Raw genomic sequence first — 22943 nt, 5'->3', positions numbered from 1 at the left:
CCTCATTCCTGTAATTTCTTTATCCTTTCTGCTTATAGTTTAGCCCTCAAAGCATTTAGATAAGCCATAGTACTCTAGCAATTCAATGACAGATTCTGACAACAGACATTTTAAAGCATCATCCATGTTAAATTAACTACGTAGTTTAATTTGGCTGCATCACTTTTAGCCAATTAATTGTTGCTATGAGTTTGCCTCAGAGACTTCACCAGGATTTTCAAAAGAATTACTGGGTTTTACCCTTACCCTTGTCAGCAGCCCTAGGGACAACCAGAACTGCCAAATACAACCTTGCCCCTGCACAGAGAATCAGGGAATAGCACAGAAATCCTGGGCAGATAACACTGCCATAAACCTTTTCCATTCTTTGCCCAACTCATCTGAGGCTGCAAAAACTGTTTATGAATGTATCTTACATTTTCTGAGCAACCACAGTATTTTCTCTGTGTGGATTAAATATTTGTTCTAAGTTAACCCTGAAAAATTCCTCCTCCACCAAAACAGTCTATGCCCACAATGGCACTCGAAATACAAAGAAACAAAGTAAAAGTAAAATTCCTTTTGTGAATTATGCAAGTTCAAAGTAATTTCACATAGTTTATAAGGTCCCACTCCAAATGCAAGGAAATATTAGGACCATCTGAATTTCCTAAAGATTACTATTCCTAAAGATTCAAGCTTCAGCTTGAATCCCTTCATCCTGGTATCACTAATAAAGATTACTGCTGAAAATACAGGCAGAAAACAAACCCCTCTTTTATCCCTTCCTAAAACAGGAGAACAATCAGGGGTGCATTTCTCCAACACTGCTTTTACCACACACTCCTGCTTTACTGGACTCTCTATAATTGCCAAGATAGATTCTAGCCCTCTGTTTTAAGTACATTGATTTATTCCCTGAACACAAGCCAAACCCAGTGAGTAGACTTCAGACTGCATGAAAAAATCAGACCTGGAGCACTAACAAGGGACAGCCATTGATAAGAGCCAGTTCTGGCTGCACCTGGAGTGAAAGGGCTGCACATCTCTCTGCTGTAGTCAGGTGGGCTGCTTCTCCTGCTCCTCTCATTTTACCTTTCAAGATTAAGTTATTTAAAACAAAGCAGAAAACAGGTTAGACCAAACAGACTAAAAACACATTCATATAACAGAAAGGCAAACAGGTTACTTCCCAACTCTGTTTAGTAAGGCAGTTACCCATAAAATGCAGGAACTTGCAGAGATAAAATTAGCATTGTGCAACTCTTTAAACCAGAGGTCACAGAATTTGCTTCGTTTCCAGCTTTTTCTGCGACTTCCTGAAATCTTGAACCCTTCGCAACCAAACTTCAGGTTCAGATGCTGCTGAGCAATCACCATCAGATTCAACTGCTACATAAACCTCCCACCCTGAGGCCAAGCCCTGAAAGGTGCCAAGACAAGTCCCAATATTTCAGTTTACTGGAACATGAAAAGCTGTAATTGTATTTGCCTTATCTTTATTACCCTCAGCATCTCTTCAGTATGTTGGCAAATGACCTTGCTTCCTAAATCTAGAAGCTCTGGGAAGCTGCTTGAACAACAAGCAGTGCAATTCTCCCGCTTGGCAGCAGTTTGGGCTATCTATTGTAACACGAAGTTCAGAAGCTCAAATGAAGTCCGTGCTTGGCACGCACACTCTGACCAGCCACTCTGACAAGCCTCACAGCACAGTCAGCCACTGCAGGGCATGGCAGCTCCTCGACAGCTGACCAGACATCTACAGTTTTCATTCAGAAGGCACAGCTGTGTACTCTGAGTACAGATAAAACGTCAAACTGAAGCATTGCAGGTATTCATAATCTATTTAATAGTGGGACACCAAAGAAGTACTACACATTTTTCTTGAGCACATTAGATTTTGTTTTAAGCAATTGCAATTGATGCAGTAATTTCTCAAAAATAGTCTTCTATATTCTACAATCCACAGTTTACTGTATCGGTCTAATAGGTCATATAATGATATATTGTTTGTGCTAACTGGTCTGATCTTTAGCAAAGCATCCTTCCCATTCCTTCACCACCCCAAAAAGTGTTGACAAAATTCAGCCAAATTAAAAAAAAAAAAAAATTCAGTGTGACTTATTTTAGGATTTTCTGCTGACCTAAACACAACAGGAGCTACTAGTTATACACATCTTATGAACGATGTTGCATTTTAATTCTAAAAATCTTCATGCTGATAACAATAAAGTATTTTATACAGCGATCAATTTTTAATGCTTTATTCATTGATTAAAAGAATATAACATTTAACATAAACCATACAACATCAGTCATCAATTCAAACATTCAGCTGGTTTCCTTACATTTTCTGTCAGGAGTTTTTTTTTAATCTGATCACATTTATAAGATAAAATCTCACCACATCTGGCATATACACACACTGTGCCAGTGGATTCACTCTACTGATGTACATATAAAATCCGCATGGTATGTGCTCACTGGAGACAAAACAGCGCACACCTGTCAAAAGGTCATTTTAATATAAGATGGTAAAACCATTTGTAAAACACATATAAACTTTTTCCATAAATAGAATCATATCTGGACATCTGTTGCATAAATTGTGTTTTCCAAAGCTTACAATATAGCAGCCAGGTCTCAGCACTGCTGGGCACCCACGTTGGCCACTTACTTTATTATTGCAGACTGTCCTTTAAACATTAAATGCACAACATTCGTACCACTTAAAACTGGGGTCAGGTGGAAGTCTCACAGAGACCACGTCTGTACCGCGGTTGCCCTGAAACAGTTACATCGGCTTCTAAAGCCTCTCAGATATAACAAGATTTTAAAACATACTTCATGGAATGTTCTTCATGCATCATAGCAGCTCATACCTGTGATAGAACAAGCTTTGTAATTGTTTCCTTTCCTTCCTTTACATTCACTATTCACAGTGAAACAGGTGCATGTTTGTTAAGAGTTCTGAGGTTGCTGACTGAGCCACAGCACAGCTGTGTACCACAGGTCGAAATTCGACCTTATATATTACAATCTAGCAGTATCTGGCTGGCCAAAAGTTGGCCTGCCCCTGCCAGCATGTGGGCACTTCTTCGTTTTTAATCTATTCTTTGGCAGCTGACACAGGCGCTGACAGAGAAAATCCAGTGACTTGGTTGTTAGGGATTTCACGACTAATGTTTGTTTGCAGGTGTAGACCTTTGTATTGAAATCTTCACTGTTATGCGTTTACCTCACCGGAGTGCACATTCTTGCTTTTTCCTTTTAAACTTTGGCCCAAAGCTAACTTTTAAGGAAGATGACAGAACATGAGAACAAACAAGGAGGAGTTTGCAAAGAATCCAAAAGACTATAGCTTATGGAGTGAATCTGTAAGTGCAGGAACCTGAACGCTAGTGTTTCACACCGCCGCTTAACAGGTACGGAAAGCCGAGAATGGAGTTAAGCCATGCTGCAGAATCCGCACATGAAATCAAGCAAGGTAAGAGTCTTACAGTGAACAGCCCTGGAGAGACTTCTTGTCCCTTAAGCCTATTAAGTAGCATGCTACTGGATTAAGCACACAATGACAGCATAGAAATCCACTGGGCTATGGATATGGGTATTAAAAACAGTTGGCTCCCGAGCACAGGACTCCAATATAATAGCAAAAGAATTCAAAATGCAGTTACTCAATTAAAGTAAAGTTAGCCGGCAACCTCAGACAGCCTTTGGCTGTATCTTTGCAAGGTTTGGTAGACAAGTCCATTAACCGTGAAAACCCTAAACACTGCCACTTTCAGCTTCTAAACCAATACCCGACTACGTTCTTTGATCAAGAAGTAGAATACACATATATAATTCTATATAGCTAATACTGATTAAACACAGCACAAAAGGGGTTAATTCACACTACCGAAAAAACATAATAGGACCCTACTTGCATATGTAACCACAGGAATTGTAAATAAGGAGCTAAATGCCTTCACTGAAGCTTTGCATCTCTCTGTAAAAGTGACGGGTTGGCTCAGTGAAGACACTAAGCAGCTCTATGTCCATGACGGCATGCCAAGGTCGACCCAATCCGAGAGATACTTGCTCAATGAAATTGTGTACTGGATCAACATCCTGATCAGCCAGTTCTCCTTGGTCGAATTCAATGCTTTCTTCTGTGACTTCCAGTACTTTCAGGTCAGAGCCACGAAGACGAGCGATTGCTATAAGATTATGAGCCCAGACTGTGTAACCTATGGGGAAAGACAAACAAAGTCGCTCTGTCATTTTCCTACAAGATATTTTCTTACTCTAGTACTTAATACCAGACCATCTCAATATCTCTCTCAACCTATTCTGTCATGTTCCATCTGGCAGAATTCCCCTAGGGCATGGTATGAGCTTTCTGGTTTTAAGTAGTGAAGCCCCCGTTTTATCCTCTGAATGAGGAAGTATAAAAATATTTCAGATAGTTTCACCTATCTGAATGGTAGAAAGCTTTTCTAGATCTTTTTCCCCCACTTGCAGAGCAGTGGACTACTGTAAGTTATATATACAGTTTCAAACCTCCTGTGATGTACTGCATAATATAAATAAAATGAAAAAAATGAGTTATCAATTAAGTGAATGCATAAAAGGACTGCTTTAAAATTCTGCTTATGCTAAAAAATATTTGCTTTTGTTGCTTTAGAAGTAGACTTAAACCAACCAAACAAAACCACCAAACAAACAAAAAGTCAACATGCACACAAACCAGAAGCCACTCCAGCCTCTTCAGGTCACCCCAATGTGTGTATATAGATGTAAAACAAACAACATGTATCTTGTTATTTTGTCTGAGATAAAACACAATTACAAAGCTTCCCTCTCTTCACATTATATATTGGCATTCCTCTTTAAAAACTACTCCCCAGTTACCTGTTAGCTTTCTGTGCCCTGGATAAGAAAAATGCTGAGCTCCTCCCTATTCAGATGCAAACCACAGATGGTCTGGGAACTTCCCTTTTGGGGAGCTCTGCCAAATCAGCCCTTGCACTGCAAAAGGAAAGGCTCATTTCTGCCTTCATCATCATTCTTGCAGGTGCTAAGCTTCTTGGTGAGATGCCCAAGTAGATTCCAAGCAAAGCTGCAGTCTGCACAATATTTGAACTGGGAAATCTAAACTGCTGAGAAGTAAAAGCTAACTGTGGTTTGGTCTTCCAACAATGCAGTTAATGTGCTATACATCATAATGTATCAAAATAAAATTGATAGAGAATGAAGAAAGATGTCAAAGTAATAAAGAAAAGAATTTCCATTCTGTTTGCTATTGTGTCTCTGTAAATATGTTGGTTAGGGTATGTTTTCAAGGAAGAAGCCTGCACACATCTGTAAGGCTCATTTCTGATATATTAACCATTAGGAATGCCTGAATTCCCACAATCTTCATTGGCTGGGTACTTCACCTCCATCACAACTGTCCACAGAAGATGGACAGGCAGCTTAATTCATTGTCCCTTCCTTAAGAGGGACATTAAACTCAATGGAAGATTCCTCCCTATATGGTGACACTCTCCTATCAGGACATGAAGGAGCTCACACCACCTTCCAGTTATCTTGATTGTAAAGGAACTTACCAAATAAATCCTTGAAAGAAAGTGCAAGAATAAAGGGAAAAAAACCCGGCACACAAAACCCTTTTACCATCCTATGGTCAGGTATATGGCTTTTGCTGTAACTTATCAAGGTGAGATCCTCTATGCACTGGAACAACCATCTTATTCCCAGCTTAGTTTCATTTTAAATTAACTCTCCTTTCAAAGGTTTTGCCTGAAATTTCTTAGTGACCTCCCAGCTGCCAAAAAGTCTCTGTCCAGCTAAGCATTCAGAGGTAATAGTAAATGATCACTTCACTACGGGTATTGCTGAACAACAAATTTACCATGAATACGCTGCAATTTGTTCCTCCTCGCTAGCAAAAATTTTAACTTTTGTTTTGCTCAGGGACAGAATAAAACTTCACCAGTATGTTTATAACACAAATTCATAAAAGTCCATGTGGAAGTATCCTTCCCTTAAAGAGGAAGAAAGAAAATAAAAAAAGGCCTCTTTTTATTCATAGTGCCAGATCACACCACTACAAGTACTGTTGTGTCTCCATCCCATCCCAAATGGCCACACACTCTTTACATCCTTTCTTCATTCTGCAAGAATGTATTTTACATCTGCCTTCCTCTAGCTCCTGGACATGCTACCTTGGTGGAAAGATGATGACTTCCCACAAAAGCCAATCTCAAGGCACCGCATATAAAATGTCCTTAGAATATGTTTTCTCCTTCCTCTTTTGGTCAGTGACAAGTGGCAGCCAAAACTAGATGTAAATCAAAGCTTTTTCAAAAGCAAACTAAAAGCAGAAGAGGAAACATACACATAAATACACACACAAAAGCCTGAGAAGCACTGGAAACTGAAGAATAACCACTTCAGGAGACAGAAGAAGAAACCTGAGCACTTAAAGAGAATTACAACACCTTGAACAAAACCACCTCCTTTTTCTGAAAGCAATTTGACAGTATAATATGACAACTGGAGCCAGAAAACATTATAAGGTAAACCTCAGAGAATCCAAGCATGAGGCTAAGATGCTGTACTGAGGCATCACAGCATTCTGGATATTTTTTTCTAATAGTGTTCTTCCTAAAATTACTACTCTCCAAGAAAGATCTTTACAGTATAGTGCTAGAGAAGTCATGTTCACAGCTTAGAAAAGATCAGGAGGCATTTATAAGCAGCTCAGCTAGCTTTGGCCGCAAGGAGGGGGAAAAAGAATGGTAAAGAAGCTGAATCCCAACATAACAGCAAGGTGATATTTGGCTATTCACTCACACAGGCAGACACAGCATCTCTCCAAAGAAAGGTGATGTAGCAACAACCATTTGCTAGACAGAACTGTAAAAAACGTTTGCTTTCCCAATGCTGTGCACAGACTAATACCTTCCACTGAATAGACACATGCTGATATTAAACGATACTTACACTAGTTTATGTTTTACAAGCATTTAAAGCCAGTTATATTGGAGGAGTTTTCTGTAGCAGGAGGATAATTTAAGGTAACATGTAATTTTTGATTTTTTTTAAAAGGTCCTCAAATGTGCATCCAAATTCTAGAAGAAACAGATAAAATCCACACCTAGACTGGTACAGTCATGTACCAGCATCCAAAATCTGTCTTACTTGGAAACTACAAAGGAGAGACAGCTGAATTGATCATGCCTCCCCCAGCAATGATTTTACAGTAAAAGATCTTGAGGAAAAAAAAAAAAGAGCAAATACAGCAGGACCTTCTAACTTCAACCAATGGAAATGTGAATGTACACCTCCTGCTGCTGAATGTCTCCTGTTCGTACTGAATGACTGGAGATTTAGTCCCCCAAGCAGTTCGAGGAAACACATTCATTCTTATGCAACACAATACAGTCATCACTTAACTCCTTCATGGATCAGCAAGCTTGGTCTTTGCAAGCTGATTCCAGCACAAACAAAAAAGCATTATTCTGCATTATTTCAGTTTCAGTATTTCAATTTGCCAAACTGCTGTAACTTCTACCACCAAGTGCTGTATTGATGACAGAGCTAAGTTGTCAGTTATTTGCTACCATATGGCAAATAAATAGGTGGGACAAACTTAGCTCTGGTATTACTGGTGAAAACAATGCACTCACTGAGACACCCTCCTCCACATATTTTTCAGCCTTCATCTCCTGGTAGTCTTATCAAACTGGTAACAAATTTCTTTCTCTCAGCTTTGGGGCACTCTACGCATGTTATTTACAAACAGGAAGCAAAATCATCTAATCTTGCCAGCATATGAGCTCACATTAAAACAGCAAATGTTTTCAGTTCACATGCACATAACCAGTCATTTAGTAGAACTTGCATGGTGCAGACCCCATGTAGAATAAGCCTCCTGGAATGCTCACTTCTTAAGTTATCCTTATTTCTGTGAGGAGTTTAATAAAATCCTATGTGATTTCTCAACAGAAATTACTAAGATAAAAGTATGTTGAAAACTCATATACAATAAATACCTTCAACATGCATAGCAACTGTGCAGCAGCCCTCTGAATAACAAGCCACTAAAACACACTACGATTAGAAAGGCTGAAGGGTTATAAGCATTTCAAAGTCATGTACTATGCTGGTGTAACATGTTACCTACCATGAACAGCTAGGAGAGACAGTCTTGTGCACCTCCAGGCTAATAAGACAAGTGGATCTTCATTCCGGTTGTCACTCAGATCTGGGAAGGCAGACATATCTATCACATCATTCATTAGTATAAAATGAGTGAGGAACTTGTCATACTGCCTGGATATGAGGTCAACTACAGCCCCTGAAACACAAGTGACATAGCTGTCAAAGTGAATCCTCTCTAGGGGGATACTGGGCTTAAGAATCCTCAACATATCATCACTCTTGACATCAAAAGCCATTATATAGACCCGAAGATTAGTGCTGTTGCGAGTCAGCGCCTGCCAATTCTCATCTTTTGGCATATTGTCCAATGACTTGTGCATTATGGAAACACTGTGGACCAGGAGAGACAGTCGATGCAAAGGCACATGGTTGCTGTCAGCCAGGACTCTTGCCATTTCAGCTGTAAAATCACAGAAATCCAAAGCCAGCGAACGCAGATTCACAAAGCGCTCCAATTCAACCGCAGTGATAAGAGTGGTATTACCAGGGATGTGGTTGTCCAATAAGCTCAGATGTTCCATGGTGTTGGCTATGGGGTTTGATAAGGAGGACAATGATGTGGGAGTTACTATTTGCAGCATTAACCCACAAGACAGCCATTTCAATTGCCTGCTATTGCCTAATATCTCTTCAAACAGCTGTTGGATTCTGCAAGTAAACAAAACAGACAATGATCCTATTAAAAATGGTTTCATCTTACCAACTGCATACCATTCCATTTTTTTATTCAAGAATTATTCCTCCTTCATTTATAGCCTTATTCTGCAGGAAGGTGCTATTGTGATAGTGCTTGTGAAAAGCAACCTGACTGCAGACCTCCCAGAGCATTTCAACCTCCATTACACTTAAAAGGTTAAAATCATAAACTAAAAAAATTTTAAAATGTACTTTGTTTATCTAAAACGGTGGCACGCTACAAACCTTCACTTCATGTATCTTCCAGCATGTATTTAACACCCTCCCACGTACATTTTAAAGTTATGCAAATAAGAAAACCTGTAATGCTTTTCAAATGCAGCTCTTATTTTTAAAAACAGCTTTTTGTATTTCCTAACTTCTCTAGAACTGCAAATTTAGTATGGAAAACAGGTCCTTTTCAATGAAAGGTGGCAGAAACCTAATTTTGAGTGTAAATTAGAATGACGTGAAATTATCAGCTTGACTTTGCTCATTAAAGGGTAAAGAATATACATGCAAGAAGACTCTTTAAATAATTCCAAATGTACAACTAACTGGATTTTCAAGTGCTAACAGGTTCATGTTTTACCAAAACAACCTGGACCCAGTAACATTTCAATCTCAAATTATCAGTGCCAGATTATTACGAACTTTTTCTGATGCACCCCACCTCTACTACCCCTTTTTTTTAGTGAATAGATGTTCTTTATGTTATTTTCCAGAACGCAACAGAAGTATTTTAAATTTTCAATATGAAATTCAAATAGTACAGTCACACGCTATAAACTTTCTCCATACAAGTATTTTTCCAGTCCTCATTCTACAGCTGTAATGGCCTGAAAGAGTCCTCCCGCCCAAATGACAAGTGTTATTTTAGCATATTAGACGCATGTGTCTGATTTGTAAGCCAGAGGGAAAGACCAGCATTACAGGGAAGCAGTTGAGCCAGGGTAGGACAGTCCCATGAAACATCAATAAATAAAATGCAAACACCTCCAGTACAAAATCAGCAGCAATTTTTTTCAAATCAGGTAATGGTTTTGCACAGAACACTTTCCTTTATTGCTACAAGGAGCTGTGTATTTTACACATCTAAGCAAAACAACATTACAAAGTTGTTATTCTCATCCACATAACTCTAATGATGTCTAGACAAAATTAACGGTTTAGCCCAGTATCCTGACTGACAGCAGAGAAACATGAACACCTTAAGGTGACAGAACAAGGAAAGCACATAGGGATATTTCTCAAATATCTCTCTAGTTTCCAAAACTTTGTAACTCAGACCTCCTGTGCAGACAGAGGTGGCTTTATGTATTTTGTAACTCTCAGAGATTTCACTTCTACAAATTTATCCATGTTCCTCCCTTACCCAAGCAAGTGTTTAGCAACCATAACATCCAATAGCAAAGAACTTTTCAGTGTGATTCCCCCCTCTTCTTGTTTGCTCTGAACCTGTCACCTACTACCTTTGATGCCCCATAACCCTGCTGTTGTAATAAAGTTAAAAGATCAGTAATCATTCATCCTGCCCCTCAACAAATCCTTATTCATCCCCTCCCTTGCCTTCATGTGCTTTCTTCCTTCTCATATGAAGGTACTAGGTTTGCAAGGTCTGATTTCACCCAAGTGGAACAGCTGGTGTGCTTATTGTATTTATTTTACACCTCAGCTCCTAAGGTTTTGCCTAGGGTAGTCACCAAGTAAAAAGACTTCAGTATTTCCAGATTTCTTCAAACATTTTACTTTAAACTGAGGACCGGCAACTGTGACCAAATGAAACTGTTTAAAACAATAGGTAAGACTAACAGACAGTGTAGTTTTTCTATTTTATTCCTAAATTTATTTAAAGTTCCGATGAGCCTTATTTGATCCTGGCAATGTTTGTTCCATAATCATTCTTGCCAATGCTGAAATTGAAGGCAGATTATCTCACAATCCCCCAGAGAAAAAGATTCTACCATAGTGATCTCAAATTTCTTCCAAAGACTCTTCCCTCCCCCCCCCCACATCTATAAAAGGAGCTGTAATGGTTACAGCAATGGTAGAATTTATTTTGTAATAGCCCAGGTAATCAATCTTAATAGTGCTCCTAATATTTTACACAACTATTGAAGACAAATCAATTTTGAGGTGTTCAGTAGAATACTACCATCTATATGCCTCACTGCACTAAAAATCTGTTTAACATATATAAGTTCTTATACAACTTAAACATCTGAGCATAGAAGAACACTGTTTTAGTACCTGCAAAATTTAATAAAAATAATTATGACACAGAACTCTGCAGCTCTAGGATGAGTTTTTCCCCAATGGGAATTGCACTAAGAAACTTCTTAAAAGAGAAAGAATGATTTAATGCTATGTGCACACTAACTTTTTAGTGCAAGCACTGAAGTATTTATATAAGTATTTAGATTTGTGCTGCTGGTCTAATGACCTGTAGGTCCTAAGGAAACTTTCTCTATTTCTTAGCCAATTGAATAAGAGATCAAATGTATTAATAGAGAATATTTAACAGCAATCATTTCTGAATTGTTTTTAGTACCCGCTTTAGGTAAGTCCAGACAGAAAGCACTATATAAGCTACAGGTCATTCATTTTAACATATTTCAAATACATTTTTTAAACACCCTAGCAGGTTTGGTTTTTCCTTCCCCTGCAAATTCTTATGCACATTCTATTTTTCATACACAGATTGCATCTAACTAGAGTTTGCAAAAATAATCTGAACTGTGTTCTAGAAAATTAGACACGTGTGAATTCTTGGAAATTAACACCTACTTTATTATCATATTAATTTTACTTCAGCTGCCTAGCATGTACTACAACGTCTATCCTAACTTAACACAGTTATTTCAAAGCTCACTTATAAAACTGAAGTTTGAGCATGTAACAGAACATACAAGCAGAACTCAGCATATGCCAAAAAGCAACACAACCTACTGATGTCTCAAAAAGTGTCATCAGTCCCCTTTGATCCCTGTAAGCAGCAGTTATGGGATGGTCACCCTTGATCTGTAACCTACAAATTACTATACTGAAGCAAACTATTAAAAAAATAAATAACTAAAATAATGTACTTTCACAACTAATGCCCCAAATGGGGTTTTCATCCAGAGGATGGACTAAAGCCTGACTAGACAGGCTGAGTTACTGTTTAAGCCCCCAAACCTGTCTTAACCAGGACTGAAGTAAACCCATGGCCCTGGAGAGGAAGCAAACATACTACTAAGGTCCCTATGGAGGCCATTTATTTAATTAAATACTATCAACCAAAATATTTTGTTTAATAACAGAGACTAAACTGGTTCTTTTGGAAACCAAACTATCTGAACAACACAGATCAATGATGAGAAGCAGATTTCAGAAAGCCAAAATTTTAAACAACTACCCTTTGTTCAACTCAATACACATGTACTGTTCACATGGAGCTCCCCAACTCTAAGAAACAGAGTTGTAAAGAGAATTTTAGAAAGTAACCAGGAACATACATGCTATACAGAAAAGGAATAACCATTACAAACTCATGCTGATCACTGCAAGTGTATTTTTAAAACACAATCCAAAGCCTCCTCCCCATCAGGACAACCCTTAGCCTTAACCTGGACAAGCATCCTAATGGCTCTGTAACAGCTGAGATTTCACCCCCAGTCTGTTACACCAAGCTTAAAGCCAGATTTCAGGAAACATCATATGTTCTTCCCTGACTGCATTAATTGCAGGAAGTTTCTGAAACATCTAGTAAAGTTTATCAGCATACAGATTCTAAAAATGCTCAACTACCAATAACACTGTCTCCAAAGTTTACCTTTCACTGTTAGTTATCAGCATCCATGTTTTTCAGCTTAACTGATGCATACCCCAAGTGCAAAAAAGAAGGCTAAGAAGCCATATTGATTTACTTTCTGAAGTAAGTCTGCTACTAGTTCTCAAACTTCAGACAACTGAATAAAACACTGCCAGCTTTCCCTAATTTAGACAAGGACTAGCAGAGCCCAAATACATGTTTATATTCTAGAAAAAAAATCCAAAGAAATCACAAACAAACAACAACAACAAAACAAAAACAAAAACAAAAAACAAACAAAAAAAAGCAACACCAAAATGAACCAAAATAGAAAGAGGTAGCAGGTAGCATTTATCTGCTCATTCCAAAACATGCAAAATGGGTTTTCAATGGTTTATGGCTTCAAAATGGGCATACTTGCTTGAAGAAACATTTAACCATGCACTCAGCTGAGTAAACATCTGCTTAGATGGCTCTGTTCAAGTCCCTTTGCAAAGATTTGATTATATATTCACGTTTTCACAAAGGATATCAAATAAATGAGCTTTTACCAAACGAGCCTTTTACCTGCACACAGCACTACAGTACATACATTAGATGGAATCACAAATTGCTCCAAGTTCTGCACTCTAAACATAACAGACGACAAAGACACAGTTTGTGTCTCACAGCTGTATTTGCACTGGTCTGCAAATTTAGGTCAGGACTAAACATTCAGTTTGATGACACATTGATGTAATAATATACCTATACTGGCTCTAAAAACCATTCAAAACAAAAAATAGTAAAGATCTAGAGTGGCTGTACTTATTCCACTCCCAAGCTACCAAGAGAAATGTTTAAACCAATACAAATTGAAATTATGATATTCAAGTTTTATTGTACAGGAAGTTTTAGCAGAACTGCTAAAATAGTTAAGTACTCCCTCTGTGGTAATTTATGGCAGAAGTCAGTGGCTGTTTATATTGTATTTAATCTTTTTCAAAGAAGAACAACTATTTTGATTATAAGCATTCAACGACTGTCCTGTAATGTAATTATGGCAAGCCAAAAGACACCTCCGAACTAAACAAGCACATTGAGAGCTGCAATCTTTCCAGAATTCTGCAAATACACAACCTAGTTTTCAGATGCAACTTGAAATAAGTTATAGCAGTAAACTTGAAAGAGAACATAAGCACGAACATATTTTTAACTCTTGTGAAATACAACAGATTACTTCCTTTTCTAGCTTTTTTCAGGTACAGCAATAGTAAAAGGTGCTGGGAACAACCCCTCATCCCTCCTCCCCTTTTGTGGCATTAACAGAGTATTGTTTCTAGAAAACAATGAAAAGAGGAAAGTAAGGATTCTCACCCTGCTGAGAAGGGAGAAAAAAAAATTTAAAATTTTAAAAAACCAAAACAACAAAAAAAACAACAGCCACAAAACCAGACTATTTCATGTAAATAGCAGGAACAAGAATTCAGATTTTCATCCTTTTAAAAAACTTAAAGCTTCTCACTCACATATTTCAGGAATTTCTGTCTTCCATTATCTATTTTTATTATTGTATTGTATTTGATAATTTACAAATATAACTTACTGCTTAATCTTCTTGCCATCAGGGTCAACCTTTCCAAGGTATGTATTTGATATACTTCCATGTTGCTGCAGAATGCTTATATCCCCAAAGAGACTTAACTTCTGGAGGTTCCTAGGAAACAACAAAATAAAAAGGATTCTGTACACAAAACTAAAACGGTGTGAGAAATCATTCTGGGTAAGACAAATACAGGCAATAAATCCCTATTATTACATGAAACACATAGTCTGTGTTGGGAAACTTACTACTGTCCTGGAATATAGGCACATATGGAACTACAGAAAATGAGACTGAAGCAGAAAGGGGAAGAAGACTACACAAACTGCTCAAACCAGCTGTAATAGCAAATGCTGGTTTTCAGTCAACACAGGAGTATTTTCAGCAGGCCAGTAGCACCACAAAGAAAATTTAGGAGCAGTTTCATGCAATTTTTAATCCTTAGAACATGTGTGTCAAGTGCCACAGATAAAAACATCGAATACTTACTCCTTTTAACATTTAACATTGCATTTAATGCCCAAGTAGAACACAACCACAAATAACCCTGTCTGAGCACTTACATACATCAGCTGGGTTACAAATGGGAGCCCAAACATGCCTCAATCAAGGTAATACAAACCTCAGACAGAAAAACAAGAGCTCCCCACACCCTAATCAGTGTTTGATTTCTGTTATATCAAAGTAGGGGAGGCTTTTCTAATATTTCCTATCAGTGAGGGTTAGCAGTCCACCACAACATATGATTTAAACTTTAAGAAGGGATAGCTAAAAAGAAGTGAAAGAAGAACCTCTAAGTTGATGCTGGACATGACACAATACAATAGACAGTCACTTCCTTTCCCGAGTATAGTTTCCTGACCTGCATCTTTTCTTTTCCTAAAACAGATCAACCAAGAGCTATGAAAACAACTGCAGTTTTAAAGTAGCTGTGCAGCATTTAGTATTATTATTTTTGTTGCTAAGTTTAGGGTCAACATTTGTTTATACTTGCTATAAATTAGATTTACTCCTAACATGCAAGGGCAAGACTGCAATTGATAATTAACAAGGCAGAAATTCCAGTTTCACCACAAATGGACACATAAATTAAATTAATCCTGAACAGTTGATGCCAATTAACCCATAGCTGCCAATTAAGTGAGTTACCATAATTCCTTATTTCTTCTGGCTTACCAATCATATGCTAGTACTTCAAATCGGCTTTGAGGACAATGCAGTACAATTGCCATGCTCAAGTAGAAGCTCTAGTACAATTCACTACCTCCACAGTACAACCCGATATTCTACCAAGGGGATGGGGGGAAGAAAAGGATTAAGTAGCCAAGTTTTATGGTTTTTAGTAGGTGTGAGTTGCAGTCCTTAATTGTTATCTACCACAGATCATAATTTACCTGCTCTGAAGTTACTGTATTCAAAAACAGCACACTGATTGCCTGAAATCTATTCACTGTTGCACCTGCTACTTTTCTTCTATAGGAGAACAACAATTTAATAGCAAGATACACGAGCTTCTTATAAAATCTGAAAAATACTGGAGCCAAATACCTAGAATTTACAACTGTGTCTGAAATTCTAACAATTTAATATTTAGTATTTTAAATACAGGACTATTGTACTGACGACACACTAAAATAAACTAAGCCTTTACCACACGATTGATATTCTACAAATCTGACTAAGACATTCTTCATACTGAAGAACAAGCTTGGCAGGGAAATCTAAAACACTGGCATGACCACCAAGAATATTTTGGGCTCTTTTTTCCTCAAAAGCTGTAAGACATGGTTTGGTATGACAGGGAAGTAGCAGAAACCTCCACCTGGTGTGAAAGGCGCTGTTCACAGCCAATGTTACAATTAAGTCTTTATCTTTTGATCCTGGTGACTTATTTGTGAGAGCCAAGAGCCGAAATGCAACCTTCAAAACAGTTTTGAATCCCCTACATATTCACATCAAACACGGGTCTTGGTTTGTGCCACTCACACCCCCAGCCAATGCTATCATAGGCGTGTAGGCAGGTATTAACAGGAGCACCAAACTACAGGACACAGGGAACACTAATTACCAGCACCCCACACATCTTCACTGCATCTATTTGACTGCTATTTCAGGCAATACAGAGACAAATAGAAAAGTTCTCCACCTGAAAACTTCACCAGTGGTAACATCCAATTATTTCTCCATTCACAGCACAGTTATTACCATCAACAAATCTGATCACAGTTCAACATAATGTAAGATTTTTTGCTACTATTTGCAGTGTTATACAACTCTGTGACATTCAGCTCACCACTCACCTTTATTTCAGAGTAAGTGACTGCTACTTAAATAAAATTATTTACAAGTTAACTGTCATCTTTTGATAGAAGTTATAATGGCATCTTAATCCTGTGTAGCATCCATACATACAGCTGAGGAAAAACTTGTTTTGGAGGGATTTCTAAAACGTTTACTTTCCACTAGCTCAGAAAGTGCACTAGAAGTAATAAGCTTCTTACTATGCTGCATCTTCAGTTTTGGTTGGTCTTTTTGAATACCCAATTTAAAAAAAGTTTACATTCAAGGCGAACAAAGTGGGAAGGCACATATTGTATTACTATACTAGTTTATCCCAGCTCCAGCTGCCTGCTCAGACCAATAGAAAACAGTCATTAGAGAACATTAAAAACAGATGCAGTCTACTGTTTTGAGCGATTCACCAATTTTTGGCAACTTCAAGAGATACCATACTTCACCAAGATAACACAATTTTATGGTAATGTGCATTTTTGTTTCCACAGCAAAGATCAAACAAGTCATACAATTTAACACGCTGCAGAGGAAAGGAGGGTGTGTGTCACTACCTTTCTATCTTCCTTTGTAAGCAAGGAAGGATGACTAGGAGAGAGACTATACTTTGGTATTTTAGAGTTACATAAAAGAAGAGGATTTTCCTACTGAGTGATCACCGGCTGCTTATTAGCTGTTGGATGCACATAAGTGCAAACACAAAGTTTGTCACGCTCCCTCCCTTGCCTTCAAGAACTCAGTTTTGAAAGATCAGGTCGAGAAGGTGGAGATCACGAGGATTTAAGAAACATCATGCCCACCCACACACTTTTTCTCAGTATTAAGTAGAACATCAGCTTTTAAAAAGCTATACTCTTTGTTATTTTGCTTCATTTGCTGTCATAAACATAAAAGCTCATGGAAAAGTTACAGATCACTATAAATGCTACTTTAGTACCTTTTAATAAATAATAGATTTTTAGAGCTCATCAAGGTCCCAATGCTATTAAAGCAATATTTTAGGAGTAATATGCTGCCACCCACAAAACAACTTGAGCTCTACTTCAAATATGAGACAGACCTTGAACATACCTTTTTGGATATTAACTGGCTGGCAGCAGGAATATTTGTCAGAGAGTTTTCAGGTTTTTTTAGAACAAGTTGCAGACAAGCTGTTATTTCCTCAATTCCACCAGAACTAGCAAAAGTAATTCCAAAATATTTTTCTAGAGACTTAACACACAGATTTGCTTAGAAACTAGCAATTTTATGTTGTACAGAAAATGCTCTTAGTAGCAAAACCACTCATCATTCTCCTCTAGCCAAGAGAGCATTTAGAAATTTCATTACTTTTAGTAATTACTCGTCTTAGGTCCTGCAGTATTGTAAATCCTCAAGGAAGTCTGTAGCCATCTAAAGTATGTAATTTTTTTCTTGCAAGGAGGGGGGTTGCTACTGCATCGCTTAATAATAAATTTGAAACCCCACAACACTACACAGTTAAGAAACAGCACCAAAAAGGCAGATTTCTTCCTTTTCAGCTCTGAAGATGGAAAGTTTTTTGAACTTATCTGCCAAAAAGCTATCATAAGGGCTCACAGGAGTTATGAAAGACTGTCCTGTTCTAAACTTAATTCCAGAGGGAATGCATTTACAGTGATTCAGCCACCGGAGAAGTTAAAAACTTCTATTTCCATTATTTTGGAAATTACAATAGCTATCTTGTGTACAGTGAAATACAGTGAAAACAAGAAGAAATTATTCATTATCCTTGAGTTACAGATAAGTAAAGAGAAGCAGAGAAATTAAGGGACTGGACTGCAGCCCCTCCTTCAACAAAACTAAGCATCAAGCAAGTGAGAATGTCTCTGGTTTAGAATTAGGTAGTCACAGTAAGAACTAAGCAGCAATTTGGCATATGCTAATACTGTTCCCACCTCTTCACAATCTCAAAAATCTACTTAAAGAACTAAAACCCACTGTTCTACACTAAAACGAATCAGTTATTGGTAGTTACTTTGCAAGAAAAAAACCCCACAAACATCAAAATAAACTAAAAACCTAATCTGTTCAAGGGGAAAAAAAAGGAGTCTATTCAGAAACTAAAACTGAAAAAGGTCAAGTGTTTAACATACATCATCCCACTCTCCCCCCAGTTTTTAAAATGTTCATTAAAAAAAGGCCTGCTGTAATTACCAGGTACCCTGTGTTCCCCAGTCATGCATTATTGATTTCAAACCAAAAGAGCAGCATATAAATGATTTAGAGACAACAAGGAAGTACAGCGATGCAAAAACCTATAAAAGTTGATAACTTTTCATCCTTCTCTTACCACCAAAATTATTCCAATCTACCAGAGAACAGGTATTAGAGAAACAACTTCTGCACAGTACTTTACTGCAGCCCTGAGTCACACTGTGCATACAGAATCTGTGAAATGAACTTCAGAAAGGAAGTGTCCACGTACAGATTTTAAATAAACCCATGAAGATGGAATCTTTTTCAAAAGAAAAAGTGTATCAAAAGCCTTCTCACATCACAGTTAATTCTGACAGCCTTGTATTTTAGTGTGGAAAAAAAGAAACAATTTAGTTTTCTAACAACACCCCCATGCAACATCTCCTGCAGATACTATTTATTTTAAAGTTCCAAGCCCATATCATGATTTTTATCTCAGATCAGACAATCGCCACAATCACTTCAACGTTTTTTCCTCTTTTAGTACTAGCCCGATTTCCCAAAGATTCAACAGTTAAAAGCTCCTGAAAGGCAAGAGAAGACCAATCAAGGCAAATGATCACGATTCGCACACCAAGGATTCACAGGGCAAGAAATGAATCAAGATAAAGGTGAGCTGGGACTAAGGAGCTGTTTTCTGAAGCGAGGTCGGTGACTCTCAACCATCGCAGCTGCACCACAGGAAGTACCTGCTGGGCGCAACAGAGCAGAGGAACCGAAAGTGAGACTTCACACACCACATATTCATCTCAAACCAACGAGGAACTGGATTTAAACTTCTCTTGCACCAATTCAAAATAAAGACGCAAGGAAGGCCACAAGCTACTCTCTCATACCTCTGGAATCAAAGGGGGCGGTAACAAGATCATGACTCAGTCGCAGTTAGTTTTCTAAAGGCTATCCACAAGGTTTAATTCATCCTAGAGATGCCCTGAAACACTTGCAGCTTTTTTTTCTTCCCTTGATAGGTGAAGCTATATGCGCAGAGAAGAAATAATATTAACCCTTTCCTATCCTGAAATCTACATGGCTTTACAAACTCATCATAACCTAACTGTGATATCCCCACTTTCCTGCCTTACGTGCTGACTAGAGGCCATATATTAGGATATCTGATTATCTTTAGAGCAGCTATTTATCACACCCACACACAGTAAAGAGAATGCAAGTATTTTCATTTTAAGGACCTCAAAGCTGAAGAAATTATCTAACCTGCCAAAGTAAGCATGCAAAAAACACATCTTAAATACAACCCACAAGAAAATAATTCTATCATTTAAATTCAACTTGGTCAAGAAAGTCCTATATATGAAGCGATTTTTTTCAATAAACGAGTATAAACACCTCCTCAAACCTCAGATTAGCAGGTAACATGAGAGCTGGCATGAAAGCTCAGCTTTTCTACAGCAAAAGACCTCATAGCTAGAAAGGTATTTCATCGGGACGGTAACTCAGTGCAGCAGTGCTGTAACTTTAACACCCCTTACTAATTTCTCATTACTTTTTTTTCCCAAGCATACACAAGGTCTAAAGCCTGTCCGTTGTAAGGCTTATATTTTTTAAGTGAGAAACGTGTCTCGTTATGCAGTAAATTCAAACTCCTGGGTCTCACTTGCTCCGTTTGAGCTGCATTCCGTGCTTCCATCCAAAAGACGAAGAACTTTTTATTACTGCATCTGTATCTGGTTTGCGTATTGACCAGCCGCTCGCCAACTGGACGTCTGAGCGTTTATATTCCTCATCGATCTACACTACATGACAAAAATTTGGTAGTTTGAAGCGGCGCGTCCCCGTTTCTGCCCAGCCCTTATACACACACTCACACACACACACACACACACACACACTCACACACACAGAGCGGCTCCGAGCACAGCCCCGGCACGAACCGGCCGGCGCCGGCTCGGGCGTTGTTTCCGCCGCAGGAGCCGGCGGGACGGCGGGACCCGGCCCTGTGCGGCTCGGGAGGCTCCGCTGCCCCCGCGCCCGGCACCGTCGCTCCCCCGGCGGTACCTGTTGTTGCGGACGCTGCTCAGGACGCACAGCACCAGCTCCAGGTAAGTCCTCAGCAGGTCGAGCCAGCGCGGGCTCAGCGGCGGCGGCGCCTCCCCGTCCCCCGCCACCGCGGCGCCCTCGACCGCCGCCGCCGCCGCCCCGCCGCCGCCGGTGGGGTAGTTGTCGGCGGCGAACTGTACGCGGAGCTCACGGACGAACCAGCCGCACTTGCGCATGAGGAACTCGAGGCGCGGGCGCTCGGCGGGCGAGACGCGGAGGCTGAGGCGGAGGCGCGGCCAGAGCGCCGGGTAGAAGAGGCACTCCCGCCAGTGCGAGCAGGCGGCCGAGGCCCGCAGCCGGTCAGGGGCCGCCAGGAAGGAGAAAATGTGGACCACCAGCTCGCTGGGCAGGGAGCCGGCGCCCACCGCCTCCCCGCACACGGACATCCCTGGCGCCGGCCCCAGCCCCGCGGCGGCGGCCCCGGGCGGCGGCCCCGGCCTGGCCTGCGGCTCCTGCGACACAAACAACAACATCAATGACACGGCGCGGGGGGGCGGGCGCCGGCCGGGACGCGCCTGCTGCCGGGACGCACCACCCGCGCCGCCGCCGGAGGGGGGGTAGGCCAGGGGGCGGGGCGGGCGCTACCACCGCCCGGCACGGCGGGGAGAGGTGGGCAGGACCACCCACACCTGAGGGGAGCGTGAGAAGCAAGACACCGCCGGCTCCGCGCTCTGTTCCTGCGGGGCGACGAGAGCCGCCGCGGCGGAGGGAGAAGGGCTCACCCCGGAGGGAAAATGGAACGTGCCGGCGGTGGGCCGGGAGGCGGGGCCGGCGCGCCCGCCCCGCGGGGGACGTTGGCCGTTCAACCCCCCCGTGCCGGCGGCGTGGCTCCCCCGCTCCCCGCCCCTCCGGCGGCTCCCAACGCAGTGCGGCGGCGGTTCCTGCCCGGGGCGCGGCCCTGGGACCACATTCCCTGCGAGCTGCACGGCGGGAGCGCCGGCCGCTGCCGGGGGCAGGCGCGGGACGGCCCCCGCCGGGTGCGCCTGCCCCGCGTGCTCGATGTTTAGGAAAACTTGGGAAGGGTGTCTGGCGGTGTCTGGTGGCGGCGACGCGGAGCCCCGTATGGGACCGCACGTACGCCTTTGAGCCAGCGAAATTACCTCAGCAGCATTCCTGCTGCTGCCGCGGGAAACGCGCTGACTGCGCAGGAAAGGTGGAGCGCGGCAGTCCGACATGTGACAGAGCTGGGTGTGAGTCTGGGGGACACAGGAGAAATAGCTCCAAATCTCAGTGCTCTCAGTTTCTTAAATCTCACTCGCTTTTATAACATCCGCTGTAGCTGTGTAAAGGTGACTCTGTGCATACAGAGTTTCAAGAGAATTTAAAAGTCTGTGACATAGCGATGCTGTAAAGGTTGCAACAAAATGATGGTAATTGCATACATTTTTATGATTCAAAAAAACTTATCGAAATAAAATTGATTATTGCCAGTATCTTAGAATAATGGGCATAGCTTCTATAACAACTTTATATCTGAGTGTTCAGAAATCTACACACAAAAGAATAAAAGATTTGCTAATAGAAATCAAGTGTAGGCTCCTCTTGCTGTACGGAATAGACACATATAACCAGATTCATCAACAACCAAAGCTAAACCACCACTCTCCCCGTACTCCATGACTAGCCATTTTTGCTGTCTCACAGCAGGGGTGAAAAAACCGTATCCTTATCTTTTCTTGAATCTGGTCATGGGGGAAATGAGTCTTCCATTTCTCCTTGTAGAGAGAAGGATCCTGTAGAGGCAGATGTTATTGTAAAAGTGAGACTGTAGGGAATTCCCAGCCAGCCAGTTCTCTCATCAGGGACCAGTGCTTCTTCACACACCTGCACAAGTGATTTGAACCAGCATAAACAACTCACGTAAGTGCTGTGCTGCTCCCACTGCGGATTCCACCAAAATTCCCCAGGCAGTCAAGATGCAAGTTCTGAAGCAGTCAAACTCATCTGGCCTAGAAGGATGCAAATGAAAGGAACTTATGCGCCTACATGTCTCCATATTTTAATATCTACTCAGCAATTCCACATTGTTGAGCTGATGATGAGTCAAAGGACTTCCGAGATTACCGAGTATCTTAATGTAAAACAGAATCAAGCTTTATGATTCAGTTCCCTTGGATTACCAAAGTAGCAGCAAGA

General features: G+C 40.4%; 1 protein-coding gene across 1 annotated transcript; it reads right to left on the bottom strand.

The window, feature by feature from the left end:
• Positions 1-1804: 1804 nt before the first annotated feature.
• Positions 1805-21314, bottom strand: FBXO33 (F-box protein 33). Its single transcript, XM_085061827.1, has 4 exons — positions 20766-21314; positions 14247-14357; positions 8156-8841; positions 1805-4211 (listed from the first exon to the last, which is right to left on the bottom strand). The coding sequence occupies exons 1-4, from the start codon at positions 21278-21280 to the stop codon at positions 3940-3942; spliced, it is 1584 nt and encodes a 527-aa protein (XP_084917953.1). The 5' UTR covers positions 21281-21314; the 3' UTR covers positions 1805-3939.
• Between the last annotated feature and the right edge of the window lie 1629 nt (positions 21315-22943).

This window comes from Lichenostomus cassidix, chromosome 5 (genome assembly GCF_008360975.1).
Source record: "Lichenostomus cassidix isolate B80296 chromosome 5, HeHo_3.0, whole genome shotgun sequence".
NCBI classification, from domain to species: domain Eukaryota; kingdom Metazoa; phylum Chordata; class Aves; order Passeriformes; family Meliphagidae; genus Lichenostomus; species Lichenostomus cassidix.
The sequence above is the reverse complement of the archived record's forward strand: the minus strand, read 5'-3'. Positions and strand labels throughout refer to the sequence as shown.

What these genes read in the sequence shown, in the direction of transcription:
- FBXO33 (XM_085061827.1), bottom strand. Translation starts at nt 21,280, where the DNA reads ATGTTGTTGTTTGTGTCGCAGGAGCCGCAGGCCAGGCCGGGGCCGCCG. An exon ending in AGCAGCGTCCGCAACAACAG is followed by an intron (nt 14,358 to 20,765) that starts GTACCGCCGGGG and finishes GTTGTTTCCTAG; the next exon opens with GAACCTCCAGAAGTTAAGTC. An exon ending in GATGGCAAGAAGATTAAGCA is followed by an intron (nt 8,842 to 14,246) that starts GTAAGTTATATT and finishes GTTTACTTGCAG; the next exon opens with AATCCAACAGCTGTTTGAAG.